The sequence below is a fragment of the Alligator mississippiensis genome, chromosome 1 (assembly GCF_030867095.1).
Source record: "Alligator mississippiensis isolate rAllMis1 chromosome 1, rAllMis1, whole genome shotgun sequence".
Lineage (NCBI taxonomy): Eukaryota > Metazoa > Chordata > Crocodylia > Alligatoridae > Alligator > Alligator mississippiensis.
The window spans coordinates 95,385,848-95,410,845 of NC_081824.1; the positions used below are offsets into that span (position 1 = coordinate 95,385,848).

The following is a 24,998-nucleotide window of genomic DNA, read 5'->3' on the forward strand; positions in this document are numbered from 1 at the left end:
ATCCTTGGTGAAATGTTTTAATTAAATCAAACCTAGTGTTTTGGCAATCAGTATTTTTTGTACTGATAAACAGATAATAATTGGAGCATTCTGGAAAATGGGAGTATTTCCCAATTTATTGCCCAGGAACAACTCTATCTTATGTTAAAATGGCCTTGCAGTTCCCAGTTCTTTCAAACAAATCACATTTTTTTTGCATAATCTTGACTTGTATTTTCATAAGCAGTTAGCATAACAGTTCTGTAAATTAATAACTTCTTAACTTTTGCCCACTTTTGATACTAGGAAGTTTGCAAGATCCAAAAATACAATGACACTTCTTATCCCCCTAGTCTCTTTATTAGCATTTAGCTTAGTTGGTTGGTTAGTTGGGTTCTTAGGTTTATGGGCTGCCTTCCCAAGGAAAGAGTCAGAACAGCTTACAATAAGTGACAAAATTTTCAAAAGCAAGTAGAATATTAAAATAGGATGTAAAACAAGAATGCCATAAAAATATCCCAAATTAGCTGTGCTTGCAGGGAGTTCCTAAACACTGGAAGATGTCCAGGGTCAGGCTCTGGCAGGTCTCAATGGGGAGGACATTCCAGATTTGAGGAGTGACTACTCAGAATGGCCTTCATCATGTTTTTGTCATGCTGGTCATGCAGATAGGTATATCTGTAATTTAAGAATAGCCATTAATTCTTTCACAAAAGAATTACTATTCACTCCAGTTTTGGGGTTTTGTTTTTTTTTTAATGATGGAATGGAGCCATACAACAAAACTAAGAGCCAGGTGAAGTCAAAGGATATTTTGCTATTGACTTCACTGGGTCCAGAATTTCATCACTTATAGTAGAAATGGCCAGTTTTTACAGAATATTGGATAACTCAAAAGTCAACCAAAACTATTTTCTTAAATCCAGAATGTCTGGTTTTTGTTATACAGCAACTCCAGTTGCTATATAACTGTATTAGCTAAAATTCTTTGTTTCCATTTAGTTATTCTTCATTTATCTATTTTTCAGTTTTTCTCCATCATTCCAATAGTAATCTCTAGCACTGGAATTAAAGTTGAAAACTAAAAAGCAAAACTTTGTAATAGCTTTCTCTTATTTTTCTGCATAATTGATTTAGTCATAATTTGCCCTTTCCCAGCCCAAGCATTTTGTGACCTGGTCATAAAGAGAAACAAGGTTAGTCAGGTAGGATCTACCTGCAGTGAATCTGTGCTGATTTCCTTTCAGCATTACTGGGCTCCCACAAATGTGATCCTTAATGATTTTTCCCAGAGTTTTCCCAAGGATAGAGGTGAGATTAACTGGCCTATAGTTTTGTGGTTCCTCCCTCCTCCCCTTCTTGAAAATAGGAACCACATTTACCTTTTCCCAGTCCTCTGGGACCTGACCAGAGCACCATGAGTGCTTAAACAGCTGTGCCAGTGCCTCTGCTATGACACTAGCCAATTCCTTCAGCACCTTTGGATGAAGTTCATCCGGGCCACTGATTTGAACACATCCAGCCCATCCAAGTGCCCCTTCACTAAGTCTGCACTAACAGGTGGTAGGCTCGTGTCCCTCCTGTGTCTGTCTGTGATCAATTTGGGAGATTTGTCTTTGTCTGTGTATAGGAATATAGATGCAAAGAACTAATTGAAAAGCTCAGCTTTGTCTCCCTTCTCTGTCACCAATTGCCCTAGTTTGTTCTGTAGGGGTCCTATGCTATCCTGCACCTTCCTTTTGCTCCTTATATACCTGAAAAAGGAATTTTTGTTGTCCTTCATTTTTGTCCCCAGCCTAAGTTCTAATCTTGCTTTGGCCTTCCTAACTGATGGCCTGCAAGTGCGAGCCAAGGAGGTATACTCCTCCTTGGTAGCTACCCCTTGTTTCCACAGCCTGTATATCTCTTGCTTTTCGGCTTTCCTGGACTTCTCTTTTCAGCCAAGAAGGCTTCTTGGCCCCTTTGCCCCCTTTTATGCGCAATGGGATTGTCTCCTTCTGCACCCATAGGATCGCTCCCTTAAGGAACGACCACCCTTCCTGGACCCCCATTTCACCAATGCTCTTGAGTTTTAATACCTTACTAACTAATCTCTAGTTCAGTTCATCCCATAGTGCCAGTTCTGCTTACCAAAAGTGGCCCAACTAGGCACTCATGTTCCATGCCCGGCTCCACGCCAACGAACCAGGCTTCTTACCCATTCCTACTATATTGTAAAACTCTTTGGAAACCTTAATTAGAATAAGATTGTAAGAATCAAGGAAAAAGACAGGTCTTCAGCTTGTTTTTTTAAAGCATGCTCTGGTTTAGATTTGTTAGGACTGGAGAAATGGATAGAAGTATACACATGATATTCTTTTGTAAAGACCTGGCATTAGTCATGCATATATAGGACCCCTCACTTCACGGGCCTGAGAGGTGGTGGAACCTCCATCCATGGAGGTTTTTAAGGCCCAGCTCGACAAAGCCCTGGGTAGAATGATTTAGTTGGGGATGGTCCTGCTTTGAGCAGGGGGTTGGACTAGATGGCCCCCTGAGGTCCCTTCCAGCCCTAATTTTCTATGATTCTATCTGCCATCCGGAGAAAATGGAGACTGCCCATGTAAATAGCTGAAGCAGATGAATAGGGCCAGCAGCTTTTTAGAGATCTGCAAGTCAAGAGAGAAATTAAGTTTGGGATCAGATTCACTGCATGCAACTGAAGCCAACTTACCATCTCTTTTCCTGGATTTTTTCAAAAGTTCCCATGTCACCTGACTTCTTCTGAAGCGATGCAGGTGTTCCTCTTCCTCCCTCTCCAGGACATAGATAGTAGGCAGCTCATACTATGAAAGCAGTACATCATTCCAACTATCTTCTTTTGCTGATAGTCCTGCCTTCTCTGCCTGTGAAATAGCAAGCAACACCTACAAATGGACAAGCCTTGTTCTAGGTGAGGGGAGTCAAACTTATTGCCTACAGGCCAAATCTGGCCCATGGGGGTGGGTCATCTGGCTTTCAGGGCTTCTCGCCACAGCTGCCAGAGATGCAGTGTTGGCTCAGCCTGTATCCATGGGTTAATGCAGTCACTACACAAAGTAAGTACTGTCTTACCCCCTTTCCTCCTGCTGAATTAGCTGTTTTCGGCCACTGATGATGATGGAAATTGGTGGCAGTCAGTGGCAGAAGTGAGTGGTTGCACTGTTAACTCTTGCATGCTGGCAGGGAATATGTCTTGCCATCTGATTTTGAGTTCAACATCTCTGTTCTAGATAATGCAAAGGAGTCCTCCTACCTAAAGCTTTAAACATATGCTTTTTCCTCCTAAGAATAGATCGAGATTGATCCATTACTCAGCAAAAGATTCACTTTTTGCACATCATTTTTATTGGCTCATTAAGGTTATTATAAGTAGTTTTCTTACTCTGTCCTCCTGTCCACAGGTTTGTTCAGTTGGGACAGTCTCAACATAAACAAGACAAGATCAGCCATCAGCTTTGTTCAAAACACTCCCTAGATGGGGTTATAAAACTGTAAGTACTGTTTGTTCTTGCCATTCTAATTTTTTTTTCTTTCTGTGGGTCCCTCATCTGACTAAATTCTTCAGAGTCTAATATCATCCCTGAAAACTCATTGGATAAAGTTATAATATGAAAACATCTTGAATGCCACAAATATTTCGTAATTCTTCTACCTTCATTACCTGTACTGAACATGAGGGCTGTGCGAAATTTCACCAGCAGTTTTTTGTTTCGACTTGTTTCGAGCTTGAAACAGGGAAATCAAAATGAAACAGAGAGCTTCAAAACAGCCTCAAAATGAAACAAGGCAAGTCGAAACATTTTGAAATTTTTTAAACATTTCGAGTTTCGAAGCACAAGTTGGGTTTGCCTAAAGGGAAACAGAAACTAAAGTAGAGAGAGAGGGAGGGGGAAGCAGGGGTGGGGGGAGGAGTGCTCTCATTATTGACTGTGTAGCTGGCCAGTAACTGTCATCCTTCCCTGAGGTCCCTTCCAATTCCAGTGCTCTGGGGGGGGGATGGACAACCTGCATAAAAAGCAGCATTGTTTTGCCTGTCAGTAGCCGGAGGTGCAGGGCCCAGAACCCAGACTCCCCCTGTACCTATCTCCTTGACAGCTGGCTGGCTTTGTGGCCACAGCAGGGTGTAGCAGGCTTGCAGTTTTCACCCCTCTCTGCCCTAAGACAGATGCAGTCAGTTGCACAAGCACCCATGTCACGAGTTTTTCCTGTCAGCAGCCAGAGGTGCAGGGCCCCAGAACCCAGAAGCCCCTGCACCTATCTTTGAAAGTTGGCAGGCTTCGTGGCCTCAGCAGGGGCTAGCATACCTGCAGTTTTCACCCTGCTGTGCCTTAACACACACAGTGTCACCCATGTCACAAGTTTTGCTTGTCCACAGTTTGAGGTGCAGTTTTCTCTAAACCCCTGCACCTATCTCCTTGAAACTTGGCAGGCTTTGTGGCCTCAGCAGGGGCTAGCATACCTGCAGTTTTGACCCTGCTGTGGCTTAACACATGCATATGACATGAGTTTTACTTTAAAGACTTTGAGGTTCAATTTCCCCAAAACCCCTGCACCTATCTCCTTGAAACTTGGCAGGCTTCAGGACCTCAGAAGGGACTACCATTCCTGCAAATCAAACCAGAAAGGACGAAGATATAGGCTGTTTTGAGCTTTCCCTTTATAGCCTATTGGTGCAACGTTGAAACAGCATCAAAATAGCGAAACTGTTTTGACGAAACAAAATGGAACAGCGGTTTCGATTCGAAACGAAATGCTGTTCCGTCGAAACGGAATGGTGCCGTTTTGCACAGCCCCACTGAACACAAGGTTCAAACACTAAATATAATGGCAGCCTATATAAATGCTCCATCAAATGCCCAAGCTGTTTGTTTTCCTCTGAAGTAGGCAACACATTTATGCCTTTTCGGTCAGTAAAATCTCATTGCATTTCACTGTGAAAGGGAATTATTTAAATTATGACAATAAAACAAAATGTGCCCTTCCAAGGCTGTGATTAAGTTTTCAAATGAAAATTTGTTTCAAATATATTATTTTTATGGTAAGAAAATCTAGTGTTACTACTCACTATAATGTTTGAAGATTTTAAGCTACTAATTAAAAGTAAATTAAGCCCTTCCAGCTTGTCTCATTGCTTGCCCGCATCTTGTGAACCCCTTCATCATTTGCCTCTACTTTGCCTTTAACTCACAGTGCAAATGGCTACTGAGAATAACTTCCAGGTACTTTTGTTTTACAGTGCTGGTCCATTGTGCTAGCTATCTTCAGGCCTGTGTGCAAGGGATTTTCTATTTGTTTACTCTGTCTCTTGGCTTCCTGTGGTTAAGGACAATAATTAGGTAATAACCTTAAGCCAGTGTGGGCCCAGTGTAGCAAACTTGCATTTTCTATGTATTATAAGAAAATAATAGGATAAGGAAAATAGTCAGAGGTTGTTAGTCTTCACAAGTTATACCTTGACGGGCATAGTCAAATTAATAGAAACCAATGGGAAAAATCTGGAATCCTACTTATAAAGTTAATGTTGGAATTATGTTGGAAGCTTGATTGTAAAGTTTTACAGTGTCATGCCACCCATTTCGCTTGCCCCATTTGTAAAGTAGGGTGCAGCGCCTCTCATCTGAGTGAAAAGCCTTTCTTATATTGAGGTCATAAAACAGAGCTTGCTTTTAAATTTTAAGTGTCTAAACTGTGCAGTAGCTTACTTGCTGGCAGCAGGATTTGAATATAAAGTTGTTTGTCCACATTATATTCAGGTTTGTTTTATGCTGGTAGTGTAGTTGTGACCAGTGAACTAGTCAGTTTATTAAATAACTTTATCAGAATCATCATTATATTTTGTAGTTATATGTGACATGACATGGTATTGTTGTACACTTTAACTACTTTTTTAGGTTGGGAGTAAAAAAAAACTTGACCAAAGCATTTTATTTAATATATTCAAGCAGACCTGCAAAAGAAAAAAGAAAAAAAAAAGTACAAGTCTGTGTATAGAAATTACTCTTTTTAAAATATGTTATTCATTAAAAGTACAGTGGCTGCAAATGGTAAGTTTTGCTCCTAATAAAATTTGAGATGGCAAATGACATTTGGAAAATAAGGACATTTGTCAAAACTTAAAGTAGCTACAACCGTTCTATTGAAGTATTGCTGCCATAAGCATTGAAAATTGAGTTAGCTGCCCATCTCCCCAAATGCAGTGCTGGCATAAAAATCATAAGATTTTTCAAAATAGTGTACCTTTTGGATTTTTTTATTTTCTGCTTTTATGTTCTGTAGAAGTCCATTCCTCAGTGAAATATAATGCCTTTGTACATTTGACAGTGAGAATGAAAGCAGGTAGGGAGAAGTTAAGAACATTTTTTAAACGTTGGTTTTGTTAAGTCAAATTATACCATATTTACTTGAATTTGAGACAAGGTTTATTCCCTTAGGTCCTTAGGTGAGAGGGGGGATGGACACTTATCTTGGACTCACACCTGGGGCAGGTAGGGGCTCAGCTCTGGCTTTGCCCCCAGGGCCAAATGGGCGTATTTGATCTGGGAGGGGGCATATGACTTGGGGAGTGCAAGGGAGAGCGCTGGGGGAGGGGGGATGTACAGCCTGGCCCCCTCGCCACCCCCTGCCTGCTATACCTGTGCTTACCACCTGCCCACACACACTCCTGCTCCCCACTACAGCCTGTCTTCCCCCCCCTACCTGCTGCTCCTTTCTTCTCCTCCTCCCTCCCCCCCCTTACCTTCGACTCCAGCTCTGTTCCCTCCAGCCCCAATCTGGTCTGTCTGGGAGCTGCTGCCACTTCTTCACTGAGCTGGGGCTGGGCCAGAACAGTGCTACTGTTGACTGCCCAGGAGGAGCAGAGCTGCAGCAGAAGGTAAGGGGGGAGGTGGATGGGCAGGGGGTCGGGGGACAGGCAGCAGCTGACAGGCACAGGTACTGGGTAGATGGGGAGCAGGAAGTAGGGAGGCAGGCCTCGGGATAGAATGAGAGGTGGGGAGGCAGGGAGCTGGGGCCAGCAGGCAGAGACACGGGGGGGGGCGACAGGCTGCAGGAAGAGATGGGGAGTGAGGTGCCAGGCAAAGGCATAGGGGGCAGGTGGCAAGGGAGCATGTGGCGGGGGGGGGGGGTGCATGGTGGACCTCAAGGATTGCCTTTCCCCTGCTGGTTATATCAAGTATGCGAACACTCCCAACGTAAAATTTTGTATGTTTAAATTCTTCATGAGTATAGCATAAGCGAAGAGAACCAGAGAAAATTAAACATTTCTTATTAAAAAATATATCTCTTGTTATTATCCTATATGGGTAGTTTGCGATTGTTCTTTGGAGGAAAATTGTAACTAATCATTCTTATAAAGCATGCTTTTTACTTTTGGAAAGAGGCAGTAGAGTCCCAAAAGGAAACTAAATGTTGAATTGCTGGTCTGAGGCAGGAGCAGCTTTTGTTCAGGGAGTGCTAACCTCCTAGAGCACACAGTAGAAAATTATTAAGAGCTTATCCAAGGCACAGATCTAATTAGCTAGATAAGTAGCAGGTTGAGAGAGAGAGCGGCAGTTCTTAATAACAGTCCATAATTGCAGAAGGGTAACTGAGGACAAGAGGGGACAAATTGAGTAAAGCAAGGCTTACATCTTGTAGACCATGCTGTATTCCTAGAGAGAAAATGAAATTCTAACATATTTCGTAGTAAAACTGTTCTCAGGTGTTTTCTTTTCTTACATCCAAATGCTAAACTCTGTTTTATTTGGAAGTGGTTGGGATATTGGAGTGTTAAGTGTTTTGAAAGGCAAGTGCAATAAGATCAGCCTAAGATGAGAGCGTTATCAACCTTCAGTTTACAAATAGAATGTTTTGCAGACACAAAAGTAAGATGAAATTAAAAGTTGTCTTTTGAAAACTCACTCTCTCAAAAATATTTGAACTAAAAAATATTGTAAAAGAGTTCAACCTAACCATTATGGAATTCTAATATATAGCTAATTGCAGTGCCTCAGACAGTCCTGTTCTTTCAAGAAACTTGTCCACCATTGTGTTGTTATATTTGGGAGTTGTATTGTATTTTACTGTTTAAAGATTGTTGATCTCTCACTAGCAACTTGGAGGTAGCTTCATTTAAATCTTTGGAGTTACATCTGTATGAGAAGAGAACCAAGCCAAGTATTCTTTATATACTGTAAGGTTCTTTTAGGGTATTTTCTGTGTGCGCATCTTTCTTGTGTAATTCAGTTCTTATGTCAGTAGCTTATTAAGCCAATTTGCCCCTCTCTTGATGAGAGAATCAGATCCTGCTGAATTATACAGAAGTTTTGAGATGTATACTAAGGACAAAAAAGGAACCACCAAAATAGTTAGACACTGTCTTCGTAGTATTTGAAAGGTCTTGTGCTCTGAGACAACACAACAAGGTATATGTAATGCTTTTTTGCTTGATGAGGCAATAGAAGGAAAAAGAGAGACATGTCCATTATTTAGCTGCCATTAATTGCCACTTCCTTAGTCCTTGCAGCTTCCTAAATAGCTTCTGAATTGTATAGAAAACAAGATTCCATATAATTCAGTTAAGAAAATTATGAGCATATTAGTAAAAGCTGAAGTACAAAAGCTGTTCCAAAACCAGATCAAGGAACTTGGCACACAGATCCCAAGAATAAGAATCCTGCAAGATAATATCTTCAAAGAAACAGGCATACAAATATGTAATTTTCTCTTTTGCTTCTGTCAGAAGTGGTGATTTGAAAGCACAAAAGCTGAAAGGTTTGTTCATTATGCTATTATATAAAAGTATTATGGGCAAATAAAACAAGTTGTCTTTTTAAAGCTGAGGAATTGTAATGACTCCAAAAACAAATATTTTGTAACTGAATATAGCTGCAGTGTTCAGAGTAATACTTTATTAAATATAAAGTTTTGTGAATATCACAAATATCACATATCACAGTAATATGTTCTAATGATCAAAAGCAACATTTTGTAGCAGTTGCTGCAATTTAAAAGAAAGTTCTCAAAATTTCCCTTATCATATAAACTTTACTGCCTTTTTGTTGAACTTCACAAGTCCTAACTGTACTGATAACGAGGAGTATGCTGTTTTTACTTTCTCTAGATTAAGCAAGTTTGTTACTCTGGAGCTTTCTAACATGACAAAAGTAATAAAATGATAAGCAAGGAAATCTATTTAAGGAAGGACATCTTAAAACTCTTACTTGCACATCATTTTGCATATGAGAGGAAAGTAGAATAAATAAATACTGTATTTACTCAAATATAATGATTTGTCCCCCCAATCAGCATAGTAGAAAAAAGCCCTTTGTCTTACATTTGCATACGAAGAAACTTCATTGTCTATCATTAAACTGCTACCACAAGCAGCATGTACTCAGTAATGGAAAACTTACTAGCATGAACGCCGTGTGCCCCCAGAGGCTGGGGGGGGGGGGGGGGGGGGGGGGGAGGGGAGGGAGGGCACGGTAACCCTCCACAGAGCGCACCCAAGCCTCCTAAATACAGACTGCCACCACTCCATCATTAGCTGCCCCTAGGACTGTTTAGGTTCAATTAGGCTCTGGGCATCCAGCTTTCAACTTGCCAGTGCAGAGGGAGCCTGGGATTTCAGGTTGTCTTTGCACTGATAAGTAGAAATGGGAGCATTAAGACCTGTTCTTTGATCCCAGAATTGCATGTCCTGCCATGCATGTGTCCCATCACGCCATTAAATGAGTATGTGTCAGAGTAAAAAAGATTTGTTTATTCTGTGGTTACTATGGTTCTTTGCATATATTCTCCTATCTGCCCACTCTCCCCTCCCCTCCCCCAACCCCATTCATATTGTTAGAGTCCTATGTTACCTAAATGCTGTTTTGGTTAAACTGAGCAGGTGCAGTCCCAGTGAGCACTGGTATTGAAATAGTATTTCAGGTCTTGCACTTGCAGGGCATTTGTGCATCCAAAGTGGAATATTATGAAGAACCACAATTACGATAGGATGAGTAGCTTTTCATTTGCAGTTGTGAACAATGCATGAAAAATATTTAAGTGACTAAGAGGAAAGTATGACTTGTCTTAAAAAAATTAAGTCCTATTAAGAGCTATGAATTAGCACTTAGTTGTACAAAATATTGCACCAACAAGCAGCACAGAATTAAGGTACATTTATCTCTATCTTCATTTTTTTTATTCTTATGAAGAAAAGTGGAGGCTAAACACACTGAGAGCACTACAGCTCTGTGCACACTGAGAGTACTTAATAAAAGTAGCTTGCCATGCTGTGAGATCTGTGAGGAACACAGCTAATTAAATGGATCAGGGTGTCAGTATGTCAGCTTCCAGATTTAGAGTTTAAAAAAAAAAGAAAAATAATTGCAGTACATATAGGACACCAGAATATTTTCTAAAACACCACATTAAATTTAAGGTCAGAGAGAAGTGACTGTTGGGCAAAATTCCTGCATGAGGGCTGTTCATCACTTAATCATATTGTCAGGATGTAAATCTCAGTGGGAGCATTGTTCTAGGCCACTCTACACAGTTTGTATTTCATACTGTCCTACATCTTGAAACCCCTTAGTGAGCAAGGCACATGATACCAAAGAGACCTGGCTTGCATTCAGTGACTTGCTTTGGGAACTCAGTCCTCAAAGCAACAGATGAAGTAGTCCAAGACAAAAATGTCATCTCTCAGAGCTAATTCTGAAATGTACTACTCCAATTAGGCCTTCCCTCAAAGCAAAGCCAACTACCATTTACTGAAATATATAAACTTATTATATAACTGACACTGCATAATCCATAGAAACCTGGGGATGGGAAAGAGAAAGTTTATATCAACAAGTCAAAGCACCATTTTGTATAGGTCTGGAATATGCGATCCAACCCATGTTCATGGGAGCCAGTAGCAAGAAGTAGATAGAAAGGGAATATAGAAGGGAGGCTTTAGCAGCTGTATGGTTGAAACCATCCGGTACACCCTGTGCATAGCCAGGTTAAGAACATTGCCATTTTAAAATCAAAATCAAATCATTGCCATTTTAAAATCAAATTGTTGTGATTCATTCCTTTTTCTAATTTCATCTACAAGGATCTTTTTTGTAGATGTTACTGCTTTATTTACAAGCAAAGACCTACAACTAAATATTTTTTCTAATTACTGTATAAGTATGCTCAGGAATAAGTAATATTTTTTGTGGGGAGTGAATTAGCATGATGGCATAGTATATCATGAGGAAATAAATTATTTGAATGACCACATCTTGGCAGGATTCTTACTGTTACTTCCCTTACTAATCTTACTTCCATATTATAAAACAAGTAATAGGGAAGCTCTACTCATTTTTGATCTCTAAGGAAAACAGTAAAAGGAAAGAATTTGTGCATTTGTGGTCTCATGCTGTCCTTGGAACCTTCCTTTTTTAAGGCACTTGGTGAATGAGCTCCCATGGGAGACACACATTGCTAGGTACCACGTAAGCTCTTCAGTCTACTCAGCTGTGAATCTTGTTTTCATTACATTTTGTCTCGCCTTCTAGTTGGATCTGGTTCTCTTTTTATTAAGTATTTCCTTGCCAACACTGGCCTAGAAATGTTGATGTGGATACTGGTGTTGGCTTTATGTATGTCCAAATGAGCTGAAGTTGCCATGGTCTTCAAGCAACCCATAAGACTGATTGAGGCAGTCCCAGAAGGCCTTAAAAATAGAAACCTTGAAGTACAAGCCTGTTAGCTTTGATTGCAGAGGTTGCAAGAGTTCGTACTAGCAACAACCATATTAGCACAAACCCATTCAGGCAGCTTCATCACCAAAGCACTCTGTGTCAGTCCTCTGGAAATTGGTACTACTTCAGCACAGGTGAATTCTAGTTCTCAGTGCCTGAAGTAAATAGTACTAAACTCTGGTTTATACAAGAAGCTCAGTCAGGAGTCATTGAAGAATGATAATGTATAAGGTCGTGTAAGAGAGAAATTGTAGCCATGATGGTCCCAGAACTATGCAAGAGGCAAGGATTTCTTAGGCTGATAGTTTTTATACAACTAATTTAATAGATTTCATAGACATTAGGGCTGGAAGGGACCTCGGAAGATCATTGAGTCCAGCCCCCCGCCCAAAGGGCAGGAAATGATAATGATAATGTATAATTGATTGTCCCAAACCCAGGCAACCTTCTTTCAGATTTTCAGGCATCCCTTTTTTTTAGGTTTCTGATAAGATTGAACCAAAAAGCATGTGAGATAATGTGTGTTCAGGAACCTTGTCAGTTTATTTTTGCTCATCTCTGAGGGTGTTCTGAAGCCTACGCTGATGCTTTTGATCAGTTCTCCTGTCCTGAAATTGGAGTTATTAGATAGCTAAGCAAAATCAGCACTATGAATTGACTCCTGTGGCGCAAGAAGCATTGGCCCCAACACCGTTATGTCTGATACCTTTGCACTAAGGATCTCAACCAAGCTAGTGTAGAGGTATTGTTGCTCCTCCAAGATCCCCCCCCAGCCTGCACAAACATTTCATCATTTCCAGTCACGGTATGGAGCAAAGTAGATGATAGCTCCTGCACAAATAAGTTGCAGAAATATTTGATGACAAATATATCTCCACTGGGAAGGGACAGCAACAGGATAGAAAAACTGCATATAAAAGTCACCAGGGTCGCTGGCTCTTTTTTTAAACCGGCAAAGTCATAGATTCATAGACGCTAGGGTCGGAAGGGACCTCAATAGATCATCGAGTCCGACCCCCTGCATAGGCAGGAAAGAGTGCTGGGTTCAGATGACACCAGCTAGATGCTCATCTAACCTCCTCTTGAAGACCCCCAGGGTAGGGGAGAGCACCACCTCCCTTGGGAGCCCGTTCCAGACCGTGGCCACTCTAACTGTGAAGAAGTTCTTCCTAATGTCTAGTCTAAATTTGCTCTCTGCTAGCTTGTGGCCATTATTTCTTGTAACCCCCAAGGGCACCTTGGTGAATAAAACCTCACCAATTCCTTCTGTGCCCCCGTGATGAACTTATAGGCAGCCACAAAGTTGCCTCTCAACCTTCTCTTGCGGAGGCTGAAGAGGTCCAGGTGCCCCAGTCTCTCCTCATAGGGCTTGGCCTGCAAGCCCTTAACCATACGAGTGGCCCTTCTCTGGACCCTCTCCAGGTTATCCACATCCCTCTTGAAGTGTGGCGCCCAAAATTGCACGTAGTATTCCAACTGAGGTCTGACAGTGCCCGATAGAGGGGAAGTATCACCTCCTTGGATCTGTTTGTCATGCATCTGCTGATGCACGATAAAGTGCCGTTAGCTTTTCTGATGGCTTCGTTACACTGCCGACTCATGTTCATCTTGGAGTCCACTAGGACTCCAAGATCCCTTTCTGCTTCCGTGCCACCCAGCAGGTCATTCCCTAGGCTGTAGGTGTGCTGGACATTTTTCCTCCCTACGTGCAGCACTTTGCATTTCTCCTTGTTGAATTGCATTCTGTTGTTTTCTGCCCACATGTCCAACCTATCCAGGTCTGCTTGTAGTTGTTCCCTGCCCTCCAGCGTGTCCACTTCTCCCCACAGTTTTGTGTCATCTGCAAACTTGGACAGAGCTTCACTCCCTCATCCAAGTTGCTGATGGAGATATTGAAGAGTATCGGTCCAAGGACCCAGCCCTGCGGGACCCCACTGCCCACACCCTTCCAGGTCGATACCGATCCATCCGCTATGACTCTCTGGGTGCGACCCTCTAGCCAATTCGCCACCCACCAGACTGTGTAGTCATCCAAGTCACAGCCTCTTAACTTGTTCACCAGTATGGGATGGGATACCATATCGAAGGCCTTCCTGAAGTCTAAGTATACAACATCAACCCCTACTTCTGCATCCCGGCGTTTTGTAACCTGGTCATAAAAAGAGAGTAGAGTAGTCAGGCATGATCTACCTGCTACAAACCCGTGCTGGTTTCCCCTCAGCATAATTTGTCCTGCTGGGGTCTCGCAAATGTGAGCCTTGATAATTTTTTCGAAGATTTTGCCTAGGATGGAGGTGAGACTGACTGGCCTATAGTTGCCTGGGTCCTCCTTCCTCCCCTTCTTGAAAATGGGGACCACACTGGCCCTTTTCCAGTCCTCTGGGACCTGGCCCGTGCGCCACGAGTGTTCAAATATTACCGCCAGTGGCTGCGCAATGACGTCAGCCAGTGCTTTCAGTACCCTCAGATGGAGCTCATCCGGGCCTGCTGACTTAAAGGCATCCAGTCCCTCCAAGTGCCTCTGCACCATCTCAGGGTCTACACATGGCAGTCTGGTGCCTTGCTGCTGCCTCTCTACAATCCCAGTGAGAGCCTTGTCCTGCCCCTCATTTAGGAACACTGAGGCAAAGAACTCGTTGAGGAGTTCAGCCTTGTCCCCGCTGTCCATCACCAATTGCTTCTGCCCATTTAGTAGGGGTCCTATTCCACCCTGGGTCTTCCTTTTACTCCCTATATATCTAAAAAACAATTTTTTGTCATCCTTAACTTGGGATGCCATCCTCAGCTCCATGGTAGCTTTGGCCTGTCTAACTGCCTCCCTACAAGTCAGCTGAGTATTTAAGTGCCAGTGTTGAAATACACAAAGGCCCCACATCAAGAGACTAGACAGAAATTCACATCTAATATACATTTCATCTACATTCTGTTGATTCTTAACGTGTATATCAGAAAGTTAAATGGGATTTTGTTTTTACTCTGTTGTAGGGGGAATATGGTTTTCTTGCATAGAATAGAAATGAAGCAAGGGTTTTCTTCACTTATTAAGTCATGTGTTCTTAGTGTTGCCTTTTCTCACTTCCAATTTCATTTACTTACATTTTGCAGTTATGATACTTATTGCTAGGCTACACTGCTACTGATTTTTCTTAAATGTTTGATGCGATGCAGTGCTCTAAAATATTTTAGTTCCCAGTGAGAGACCTATTTTTTAACCAGATCTTCCCAGGTTCAGCTTGTAGGTGAAATACTGAAGTACTAGGCAAGTAAAGGACTGAAATTTGACTAGCAACCAACTATATATGAATAGTACTATATAATATAATTATGTAGTAGTATATAGTATATACTATACTATATAATTATGGTATATTATACAATATTCTCACTTACCAAGTTCAAATAAATGCCAAAAGAAAACTAAGCAGTAAAAAGTATATATAAAGAATTTTAGAGCGAGTCTGGGTCTTTGTTTTAAAAATGTTTTTAACCTTAACAGTGCCATCTTAAAGTATAGCAATAAAAACAAATCATCAGATTGTATATCATTCATTGAAATAACCTAATTACCTTGAAAGATGTTACTTCAGTTTTCAGAGTGAGCATCTTGTTTCTTCCACACATCCTATTTTTAATGTATATTGGTTAGTACAGTGGTTCATTTCTTGAAGAAACAGAGAATAAAATCTACTTTGTTTGCTGAGTAAACATGGCATATTACTACTGCTTCGTGATTACGTTAAAGCTGTGTTTATTATTGAACTTGTCAATTCTCAGTCAGTCAAAGTCTTGTCAGTTGCTAAGTTTTCTTCTGTTGTTAAGAGTTAAAAGAAGTAGATTGACTAAATATTCTTAAAATGATTAAATATGTTTACTCTTAATGTTGGATATATGATAGGAGAATCATCTGAATGGTGTCTTGACTCTTGTACACCTAGTGAATAGAAGAAAAATGAATTTAACTCCTGCACAGGTGGCTCTTCAGTAACTATAGTACCTGGGATAAACTCAAAATCATCTGATTCTAAGCAAGGAGAATTCCATGGGAAATTGTGTTTTCAAGAGCTAAATCAGGAATTAGTCATTTTTTCCTTCTAGTAAATGCCCAAGCTAACTAGGTTCTGCTACAAACTTTTAGATGAATAGTTTGTAGGTTGGATGATTTTGCTTGTGGTTTCAGCAAAGCAGTATTGTACCATCTCTCTTTCTTTTGTCCTACACTTGTTTTTAGAAAAATCAGGCAACATGAAAGCATTTATGGTGGCTTTTTGATGATCCCTGTTTCTTTAAACTGTAGTGATTCATACAGACTTCTCCTTGGAACTGCCCCTCAGGTCGTAACTTCTACTCACAGTCCTGACCGTTTCTCCATCTTTGAGCATTCTGTCCAATGGATCGTAGCAGAGACCATACTTAACTATAGATTTCCCAAAGGAATTGTCATTTCTGGTGAAGACATAACACCATAAAGAGAAGATGACTATGACACACAACTCCTAATCAATATGTTTCCTGTGTCAAGGACACCTTCACAATGACCTCATCAGTTATAATCCTTTTAATTTTATTTTCATGGATGGGCCATAGAGCAGCAGATGTCTCCTGAGAAATTCACCAATGAAGTTGTGTATAACATATTCTCATTCATCATGACACTATTGCATATTTAGTAGATTAGCTCTTCACAGAAATTGTCTTAGTAAAATGAGTAAAGGGTTTTCATTAAATAATTGGAAAAAATGAGTATTGTCCAAACCTTTGGAACTTAATGTGGGGTTATTAATCAACAATGGCGTGCATGAACTTGCAGTTATTTAAATATGTCTCTTAGCATGCTGATGAAGCTAGGTGGAAAATTGAAATTTAGTTTGCTCGGTGCTTAAAATGAAACACTTTGCTATATAGTTGCCATCACATCTAAGAGGAATGGCTGTTGAGTCATTAGGGCTTGAGAAATGTCAGCTCTTTAGAAGCAAATCAATAAGTGAGGTATCAAATTTGTTCACTGTTTGCCTTGTTAGTTAATAATTACTACTGTACTTAGAGCAGAATTATATACAGCAAAAACACTAGGTTGTTTGGTCTTTTATGGTATTTAAAATAATACTGGGCAAGTTAGTTTGGTGTAGCTACAGTATTTGACATTAGCCCTGTAAGACCATAAAGGACAAATTTTCAAACTTTGAGTTTAGAGGTAAGCACATAACTGAATTGTCTCTGAAAATTTAAACTACATAGGCATTACAACATGGTGCTAACTAGGCATCACATTCTGGAAACCTGCCTTAATCTTTCATAAGAGTCTAGAAAGACCTTGCATTGGTAAAGATGGGTAAAATATCAGATACTTCAGTACATTTCCACATAAGTTTATATACCATATTTACTCAAGTCTAAGATGAGGTTCCCTCCCACTTAATGTGGGGGGAGCCTGTTGTCTTAACATCAAGTGTGGGTGGTGGGCAGGCAGCTGCTGTGGCTTGGGCTCTATAGCGCCTATCTGAGGTTGAAGCCATTGCCACAGCTGCTGCCGCCCCTTCCCCCCCATCTTGACTGCCCTTGCACCCCACCATCCCCCCCAGCAACATCTTCTCCCTCTTGCAGCCTCTGCTCCTTAGCCTGCCCCTTTCCCTCTGCCCACCTTACTTTTTGTTCAGTGCTAGCAGACTCTGTGCTACACGAAGCTTGCATGGCTTCTATGGGTCCAGGCTGGGGCCGTGCTCAGTGTCCCAAATTGAACAGGGATGGAGCCTGCCAATGCAGAGCAAGGTAAGGTAAGGGAAGGGGAGAGGGGGGAAGCAGAGGCTGAGAGGGAGGACCTAGAGGGAGGGCAGGCACAAGCAGAAGGCAAGCTGTTTGACCTCCCCACACCACTCCCCCCTCCACACACACACACACACACACACACACACACACACACACACACACACACACACACACACACACACACACACTGTCTGCCACCCGCAGTGGTGGGCTTGATGAATTAGAGATGACCCTCCAGTAATTAGATTTTATACATGGAAATTTCAACAAATGTATACATTTCTATGTATAGAATTTAATTATTGGGGAGTTGTCTTAAATTAAGGGTCATCTTAGATTTGAGTAAACATGGTACATTCATATATTATTCCATACAGTTTGCTGCAAAATAAATTACTGGGTTGATTGAAACTGGCAGAGATTCTTTTGTATCAAATATCATGTAGGATTTGATTTAAAAAAAAAAATAGAAGTGAAAGAGAGAGAGAGCAAGAAAGATGAAAAATGGAAAGTGTTCTCTTTCCCTAATAAAATTAGAAACACATTAGTGAAACTCATTCATCCCTATGTGATATCATAAAACTATTGGATTAAAAAGTAAAAACAAAGGCTAAGTACAGACATTCAAAAAAGCCCCTGGTGGAAGCACCCTATCTCGCTTTACTTAAAGTGCTGTAAGTTGGAGCACATTCTAACTGAACAGATGTGCACTGTTCAGTGGGGGAGCTTAGTGCCTGCCTACCCTAGCCAAGGCCAGCAGGTGGGGGGGCACTCCCTCACACCTCCCGGGAGGCTGGGCCCTGACCCGTGTTAGCAGTGGCTGGGACTGTGGGGGAGGGAAATGGAGCCCCCATGCCATGAGGGCCCCCTGACAGCTTACTAGCTAGGGCCTTTGGGGGTGGGGGAGCCAAGCCAGGTCTCTGCAGAAGGGTTGAGGGGGAGTGCTCCATTGCCCCTTGCCCCAGCCTGTTGAAAGCAGCAGTCAGCAGCTACAACAGAGCTGCCCGGCCCCGCGTCTTGCTGTGCCAGGAACTGGTCCTGGGGAGCCCCTGTGCCCTGCAAACACAGACTGACCCTCGCAGCCCTACAAGCTGTAGGGGCCTCTCATTGCAAGGGGATTCCTTTCATCCCCTTGGCCACAGTACCCAAGAAAGTGAAAAGCCGAAGCAGCCCTGCTTTGCAGCTGCCAAGTCACTCTGGAGGCTGAGTGGAGCCGTCCTGCCATGCAGACCCAGTCTGGCCCCTCTCCCTGAGCTCCAAGCCAGCAAACTGGGGGGGGGGGGGCAGGGCTCCACTCACCCATCCCCTTCTGCCTGAGCAACCTGGCAGCTAAAGCCAGAAGCATGCAGCGCAGGACTGCTCTAGCTTTTTGCTGTGCTGGGAACTGTAGTGCAGAGGGGGGAGGCAGAAGAGGAAGGGAGCCTCTATGTAGCATGGACCTGGCCTGGCTCACCGCTGAGCCAGCAAGGTATGGGGGAGGCCTCCCTTCCCCAACTCTTCCCCAGCCACTGCTGACTTGCCAGCTGGCAGAGGGGCAGGGCTATGGAGAGGGGCAACTCTGGCAGTGGCCAGAGATGCACTAAGAAAGAGACCCCCAGCTCCTTCCCCTGCAGCACCCCCCTGGCTGGGCTGTGGTATACTGCAAGGCCAGGGTAGCTGCAGGGACAGAAACCCACCTTCCCTAACCCTTCTTCTCTGCCAACCAGGCTGTGTGTGGGACTGGGATTAGAGGCTTTCACTGTCTCAGGTCAGTGACAGCTGAGGGGGCCAAGCTAGCCCAGCATTTGGGGAGAGCAAACAAGCTCTGCCCAAGGCTGGAGCAGCCTGCACAACCCTCCTGGGTTGGTAGCAATTGCACTCTGAGTTAACCCTGGATGGGATCTGGCATAGATGTTTGATGCAGCACTTTTACAGAATCCATCTAGGGTTAAGTTAGAGTGCAATCTACTTTTAAAGCACATCATGTGCTGTCAACATCTGTTCTGTTACAGCTGTAAAGCACTTTCTGAGTGTTTTAAAGCACATTAGATGCAACGTCTGCTCCTAGCCAAAAACTGTAGCACACAAAAGACTTGAATGATTAAATATGGAAAAATAAGAATATAGAGGTGCACTGATATATTGGTTGCATATCAGATTGTCACCAATGAAAAGAAAATTAACATTATTGGCAATAGGCTTTTTTTGGCTGGTGTAGGTGATATTGTCACTGATAAATGCTGCATGCATGTGTGCAGCTGCAGCATGCATACAGCCAGGAATGTAGGTGGGCAACTTGGAGAGCAGTGTCCTACCGGTAAGTCTGTGGGAGGGAAGGGGTGTTGGGGGTGCAGATCAAGGCCCTCACAGTGAGGGAGGGAGTGGGGCAGGGGCAGCCAATGTAGTGAATGCGACCCCAGGGAGCAGGACAGACCTGCGGGCAGCTCATCGGGGGAGGGGTAAGCCAGCCACTGCATGCACCCGTGGGAGCCCATGGGGGGCATGTGCCCCCTCTGGATTTGTGCGGGGGGTGAGGGCAGGCTGCCACTGCTAGCTCTGGGCCAGGCTGTGCCAGCCTCTTTCTGGCACAGGGAAGAGAGGGGGCTGGGATCCAAGCTGGGATCCATGTACCTGCCTTGGATTTGTGCATGGGGTCAGGGCAGGCAGTGGCGGTGCTGGGAGGGGTGGCTACAGAGTGGGCTATAGCCACCTAAAATTCCCTGTAGCCACCTCTCCCAGCACTACTGCTGTCTGCCCTGCCCTTGCTCACTTGGAGCCCAGTCCTCCCTCCCTCCCCCCCCCCCCCCCCCCATCAGGGAGAGGCTGACACAGCCTCTGGACCCAAACCCACAGTGGTCAGCCTGCCCTCACCCTGCAAACAAATCTAGGAGGGCACATGCTGCTCATGCCTCCCCCGGAGGTGCACACAGCAACGGGGAGCCGCACCCCCACTCCACCCTCCTGTGCCCCCTCAATGAGCTACCTGCGGCTCCATCCCACTCCAGGCCCTTGGGTTGCATTCACCACCCTGGCTGGGCAGCTCCTGCCCCATTCCCTCCCTCACCATGGAGGCCTTGATCTGCCCTCCCTACACCCTTTCCCTCCCCCATGCCCCTTCCCCCCACAGATTTACCAGCAAGACACTGCTCTCCAAGCTGTCTGACTGCATTTCTGTAAATCGGTTATCAGATCAGTATAACCCAATATGGCTAGTTAATAATTGGCTATCAGTATGGGCCAAGAAAATCTTTGTTGCACTCCTAATTATTACAGCCATAAGGTTTCAAATTTGTCCATATTCTTGGACCGCAGAATTTTAATGCAAAATGCTCATTTCCTCTGCTGAGTCTAGAATGGAACATTATATACGTAACACATTGATATGTCTTATATTCATATTGGCAGAATGAAACAGCTATAGGAAGACTGCCAAACTTTGTGGTTCACCACTGGGTTTTTATGTCTTATGCTAGGAGGTGACTGATTTTGCCTGTTCCCCAAACTAGTGTGAACTGTTTGTCCCAGTTTCCTTGCAGAATTGTGTACCAGTACTGTATCTTTACAACTCTTGCAGTCAATGTAAGATTTAATTTCTTACCTTGACTGTGTTGATTGCAAGGAAATACAGTTGAATTATGGTTTAAGCATTTAGGGCTAGAGTACTGATTACCTAGGAGCTTTAACTATCAGACTTACTACTATGAGCTCTTCCCATAAGAAATGTTGTTCCTCTGAATGTATATATCTTTCCCATTTTTATTATGAGCTCTGTGGAAATTAGAAAAAGTCTTTTTCCCGTTTAAAAAATGCCAATGGCAAATAGATTGTACTGTTGTTTTCTCCTGATTAAAGATATTTTATTCCATTTACCTGAACATTTAATAAATACTGCAGCATTTAATGGAATTCTAAGAGCAATTTTGCAATTTAACATGTCTAACAAAGAGGTGGTTACAAAGGATGAGGCCATGCTAATTAGATGTGAAAGACTAGGCAATTACAATTTTTTATTATAAAGCACACATGCTGTAGTTGCCTTAGGCAAAAATGCATTCCCTGTATCTGAGTGCAGCGTACTGTTGCTAAGATACCAAAAAAGCATGAAACAAAAAAATTGAAGTGTAGTATAATAAAAGCATACAACAGATGAAAACTACAGCATAGGAAGATCTAAATATATGCTGTGCTGAATAAAAAATACGCTAGATAAGTGATTAGATGATGAACTAGATATCAGTCTGGGTAACTGCTTATGGTCTATATTTTTCTTACAGAAAAGAGTAGTTATTCCCACTGCTAAAATCTGATATAAATAAAAGGTGAAAATTGTAAATGTTCCAAAGGAAAAACTGGTTGTTCATAGAATAACCTTGTATGCATCAGCTGTAGGGCAAAATTGAGGCTGCAGCTGATTTCCTATAGATAGAGCATGAGATTTGTTTTATTTCACCTTAAATCAGTGTACTGTAGAATCAATTAGAGTAATAAGGAGGAAGATTTTTATGACTCCATTTTCTTCTATCCCTTTTTCTGGCATCAAGACCTGGGGGATAATTTGTCATTGCTCATCTTCTCTGCTGTGCCCAAGCAAAGATTTTGGGAGAAACCAGTCGGTCACAGCCAAGTCAAAACAAAGATTTGCAGCTGTCTATGAATGTTTCCTCTTACAGCCATATTCCTGGAGCACCAGGATCTTTGAAGGATAACTTTGTGCTTTCCATTTTAGTTTTGACCAGTTATTGCAAAATTTAGAAGTGAGAGAGAATAAAATTAAGTCTGACTTCACAAATGGCTCCTTGGTTTGTAAGTGGAGGGCCCCTATGATCTATAAGTGCAGAACCTCCAAGGGCAATGTTTACTCAATTAGTAGGTTGAAATCAAAAGTGACAGTGCAGTAGGAAACTGTGATTGCAAAAGCTGAATTGTGATATATACCACCCAGCATAGCATACATGCTCTTAACCCTAAGGCTAGGGACAGAAGTTACACATACACTGGTTTAAGTGATCAGAAACTGGTTTAAACCTGTAACAGAACACAAGTTCAGTGCACATAAACCAGTTTCAAAATGGCTGAAACTGGTTTAAGATAAACCTGCTTGAATGTAGTATTAGACTTAATTGATTTAGGTCAAACCAGTTTATGAAACTTCAGTCCCAGACCACTTCCTGGTTCAAGTTAGAGCACAGTCCCCCAGCATCTCATGATGCTTTGCAGCCCTGGACTGGACTGTGTCTGCTCCAGAGATTAGGGCTGGCCCTGCCCCTGTGCTCCCTAGGCAGAGCAATGAGGGTTGGCTGACAAAGGGGTGGGGGTGGGAAACCCAGCTGGGGACTGCAGCCAGATCTGCCTGAGGGGAGCAGCAGACTTTTTCTCACTAGAGTGGACGGGGCAGGGGCAGGCAAGCTCAGGTAGAGGGAAGGGAGGGTTGTTTAAACCCCCTTTTCCACTGGCACTGGACCGCAGCTGGTGTCTGCTTGGCAGGGGGCTGGCAGGAGCCCAGCAGACTCCACCCCTCCCATCTCTGGCAGAGGCTGAGGCAAGCAGTTGATAAGGGGAGTGGGTGTAATTCCCCTCAGCTCCCCCAGGCCATGGGGGAAAGGGAAGAGGCTAGGGAACCACCAGAACTGGAGGGACTTGGTCGCCTGCCATCTGTGAGCACAGGGCCAGGCCCTGCAGGACCAGATTTAGAAGTGGGAGGTGTTGGCAAAGACCTGGCACAGTCATCATATGTATATGCTGGAGACGGAGCTAAGTGAACAGGAAAGGGACTGCTTGGGCTGGTGTGACCAAAGAAAATGGAAAACTACATTTACATTATAAAGCAGAACCTGTAAAGGGTGGGGGCTGTACAGAAAGAACAGGGTGGGGAAGAAAGGGGGAGGGGTTGCGCTCTACGTCAATGAGCAATATACATCGACCCTCATCAAGACGGAATCGAAGGATGAGGAAGTAGAAGGATTGTGGGCTAGGTTACATGGAGGTCAAGGAGAAAGGGATTTGGTGGTAGGGGTCTGCTACAGATCCCCACGCCAAGGGGAAGAGCTAGATTTGGAGCTCCCGAGGCAGCTCTCAGAGACCATAAAAACTAGGGAGGCGGTAGTCATGGGGATCCGAAACTACCCAGACATCTCCTGGAAGACACAGACAGCGAAGTCCCGCCATTCGCTCACGTTCCTATCCTGCATACAGGACCTCCACCTGACGCAGGAGGTACACGGTCCCACTAGGGGGAATGCCTTACTGGACCTGGTATTGGCAACGGGGGATGATATGGTAGGGGACCTACAGATTGGTAGTCACCTGGGGGACAGCGATCACCAAATAATAGAATTCACCGTAAGACGTCGAGTGGGTAAGGTAACTAGTAGGGTGAAAGTGCTAGACTTTAGGAAAGCTGATCTCAATGAACTCAGGCGATTAATCAAGGACGCACTGCAGAGTAGGAGTTTTGAAGAGATGGGAGCCCAGGAAGGGTGGCTGTGCCTTAAGGAAATGATCCTTCAGGCACAGAGGGAGACAATCCCGATGCGAGGAAAAAGAGGGAAAGGGGCCAGGAGGCTTCCTTGGCTGACTAGAGAAATCCAGGGCAGCCTGCGGACTAAAAGGGGAGCATATAAAAAGTGGAAACAGGGAGAGATCACCAAAGACGAATATACTTCCTCTGCTCACACTTGTAGGGAGGCAGTTAGACGGGCCAAAGCTACCATGGAGCTGAGGATGGCATCCCAACTTAAGGATAACAAAAAATTGTTTTTTAGATATATAGGGAGTAAAAGTAAGGCCCAGGGTGGAATAGGACCCCTACTAAATGGGCAGAAACATTTGGTGACAGACAGGGAGGACAAGACTGAACTCCTCAACGAGTTCTTTGCCTCAGTGTTCCTAAGCGAGGGGCAGGACAAGGCTCTCACTGGGATTGTAGAGAGGCAGCAGCAGGGCACCAGACTGCCATGCGTAGACCCTGAGATGGTGCAGAGTCACTTGGAGGGACTGGATGCCTTTAAGTCAGCAGGCCCAGATGAGCTCCATCCGAGGGTGCTGAAGGCACTGGCCGACATCATTGCACAGCCACTGGCGGTAATATCTGAACACTCGTGGCGCATGGGCCAGGTCCCGGAGGACTGGAAAAGGGCCAGTATGGTCCCCATTTTCAAGAAGGGGAGGAAGGAGGACCCAGGCAACTATAGACCAGTCAGTCTCACCTACATCCTTGGCAAAGTCTTCGAAAAAATTATCAAGGCTCACATTTGCGAGACCCCGGCAGGACAAATTATGCTGAGGGGAAACCAGCACGGGTTCATAGCAGGTAGATCATGCCTGACTACTCTAGTCCCTTTTTATGACCAGGTTACAAAACGCCTGGACGCAGGAGTAGGGGTTGATGTTGTATACTTAGACTTCAGGAAGGCCTTCGATACGGTATCCCACGCCATACTGGTAAACAAGTTAAGAGGCTGTGACTTGGATGACTGCACGGTCCGGTGGGCTGTGAATTGGCTAGAGGGTTGCACCCAGAGAGTTGTAGTGGATGGGTCGGTATCGACCTGG

The 24,998-nt window shown here is 43.5% G+C and overlaps 1 protein-coding gene across 1 annotated transcript in view; it reads left to right on the plus strand.

Annotated features, from left to right (window-relative positions):
* Positions 1-24,998, plus strand: part of FIG4 (FIG4 phosphoinositide 5-phosphatase) — a 131,217-nt gene that overhangs the window by 95,986 nt on the left and 10,233 nt on the right. Inside the window, exon 22 of the mRNA XM_006261577.4 lies at positions 3,402-3,491. Within this exon, the coding sequence (XP_006261639.1) occupies positions 3,402-3,491 (90 nt within the window). The remainder of the gene's footprint in view (positions 1-3,401; positions 3,492-24,998) is intronic.